Raw genomic sequence first — 2,488 nt, 5'->3', positions numbered from 1 at the left:
CACTTAGTATAAATATTACACTTGTAACCTGAAAACTGATCTAAAATAACAGCCAAAATGACAGTATTTATGATTAAAGTCATTCAAAAGAACATGTTAAAAGTAATTGTTCCAATATTACACAAAAAAATCTTACATCCGGATTTTAAGAAAAAACATGTATGTGTGCTTCTTCTTCTTCCGCAGGTACCGGTACGCCTATCGGTGACCCCGTTGAAGTCAACAGTCTTGGTAGCTTCTTTAAAGATTATCCGATACAGCATGAGGACGTGACAGAACAGCGATTCATCGGGTCCGTCAAAACCAACATCGGACATCTCGAATCTGGAGCTGGAGCTGCAAGTATCATCAAGACACTTTTAATGATGAAGTATGGGAAAATTGTACCATCCCTTCATTCAATTCCTCGAAATCCTAAGATAAACTTTGAGAATTATGAACTCGATGTACCTACATCAGTTTCACCATGGTCTACACTTAACGACGGTTCAAGAGCTGCTTGCATTAACTGTTTCGGATTTGGTGGGACAAATTGTCATGCATTTGTCCGGCAATGGGTTGAAAAATCTACTTTTGCTATCCCAAACACCGGCAATGAATTGACTCATGTTCCCATTTCAGCTAAATCTCCAACCTGTCTAGTAAACACGATGAAGCATATGGTTAAAACACTGTCAGAAGAACAATGCGATTTGAAACAATTAGCATACACAGCTTCTTGCAAACGGGATCATCATCGATACCGAAAACTGTTCACCGAATCAAGTATTTCAGATCTTATCAAAAGTTGCAATAATTCGATAGATATGATATCAAACAGCTCAATTGCACCAGGCAAGAATTACAAGATAGTCTACGTGTTCTGTGGCGTTGGAACGGCTTGGACCAAAATGGGAATAGAACTTGTCAGAGACTTCCCTGTGTTTGCCGACGCTTTGAGAAGTATTGATATATTTCTGACGCCGCTGACCGGATGGTCGATTTTGGACAAGTTACGAGACGGTGCAGAAATGGAGGACCCATTTATTAGTCATATCGGTATATTTGCATGTCAAATTGGACTGTCGTACCTCTGGAAGCAATGGGGTATCTGTCCTGACGCGATCGTTGGTCAGTCTGTAGGTGAGGTGGCCGCTGCCTGCAGTGGTGGTGTACTTTCCCTGAGGGATGCAGTCAATGTCATCTACTACAGATCTAAATTTCTTGCAGAGTCATCAGGAGGCAGAATGATGGTGATAAGGAATACAAGTACCTCAAGAGTAGCAGAAATATGTGACAAGGTTGGCCGTGTCAATATTGCAGTTCATAGCAGTCCTGTCGCATGCACATTATCCGGTGGTGACACGCAAGTGGAAGCAGTAAAAAGTCTCATAATAGACAATGCCAAACTGACGAATGAAATACCAATGTTCCATGACTTGAAAGTAGATTGCGCTTACCACAGTTATAAGGTGGAGAAAGCGGCTCAACGCATTCAGGAACGTTTAGAAGGTATTGAAGTGAATGCACCAAATATACCAATATTTTCCACAGTGACGGGGGGACAATTGGACGATTTCGGTACGCCGCAGTACTGGCAGCAGAATGTCGCTAGACCAGTATTGTTCCACCAGGCACTTCGGGAAGCGTCAAACGAAAAGTCAACTGTGTTCCTGGAAATCGGTCCCAAACCCGTTTTGAAGGCGCATTTAAGAGACATTTTTCAAGACATAGATGTCACCACAATTCCCTCTATGAAACTAAATAGTGGTACGTCACAAGTGCATACTACATTAAGCGACTTGTATGTATTGGGTGTAAATCCAGTCTGGGAAAATATCGTGGAGAAACAAAACCTAACAGACATGCCCCAATACCAGTTTGATGGCCAAAAACTGATGGTAGAGTCCGATTACCGTTTCCTCAGAAAGCAAGGATTGATGGACGACTCCTCAGGTAGATACCTCATGTTGACACAAAAAGAAAAGGAAGGGGAATTCAAAGTCAACTTCAGTCCGAATGGAACTCCTTTTGTGTATGAGCACGTCATAGATGACGCCATTATCATTCCAGGCGCAGTTTACACTGAGGTGGCATTTGAACTTGGAATGAACGTGATGGGTATGGCTGCTGAAAGTATGCATGTCGAGTATGAAATCATAAAAGCCATTCCCTTGTCGAAAGGAAAGCCTTCTTCTCTTGATATGTCAACGGAAGTCACAGAAACGAAAGATGGTTTGACAAATGTAACATTTACTATTGCAAAGGATGCGATAATCGTTGCTAAAGGATCCGTTACAAACGGTTATCATGCACACAAGCACATAGTTCCGATTGAGGATGTGCGTATACGTACTGGCAAACATATGGAGCGTGAAGAACTTTACAGCGAGTTGGCAAAGTATGGCTACAAATACGGTCCGCCAGTCCAGGTCCTGGAAGCTATTACTTTTGATACAGATGAATGTACTGGTTTCATACACCTCACTGCAGAGGTAGCAAAACAGGT

General features: G+C 42.2%; 1 protein-coding gene across 1 annotated transcript; it reads left to right on the top strand.

The window, feature by feature from the left end:
* Positions 1-186: 186 nt before the first annotated feature.
* LOC110454335 (probable polyketide synthase 16) lies at positions 187-2,478 on the top strand (the record flags this gene model as incomplete). Its single annotated transcript, XM_021503791.1, has 3 exons — positions 187-370; positions 821-2,411; positions 2,473-2,478. Coding segments are annotated over 3 exons (1,781 nt in total), but the record flags the coding sequence as incomplete, so codon positions are not given.
* Between the last annotated feature and the right edge of the window lie 10 nt (positions 2,479-2,488).

Source organism: Mizuhopecten yessoensis, unplaced genomic scaffold (assembly GCF_002113885.1).
Source record: "Mizuhopecten yessoensis strain PY_sf001 unplaced genomic scaffold, ASM211388v2 scaffold7765, whole genome shotgun sequence".
NCBI lineage: Eukaryota > Metazoa > Mollusca > Bivalvia > Pectinida > Pectinidae > Mizuhopecten > Mizuhopecten yessoensis.
This window is presented reverse-complemented; position numbering and strand designations above follow the sequence as displayed.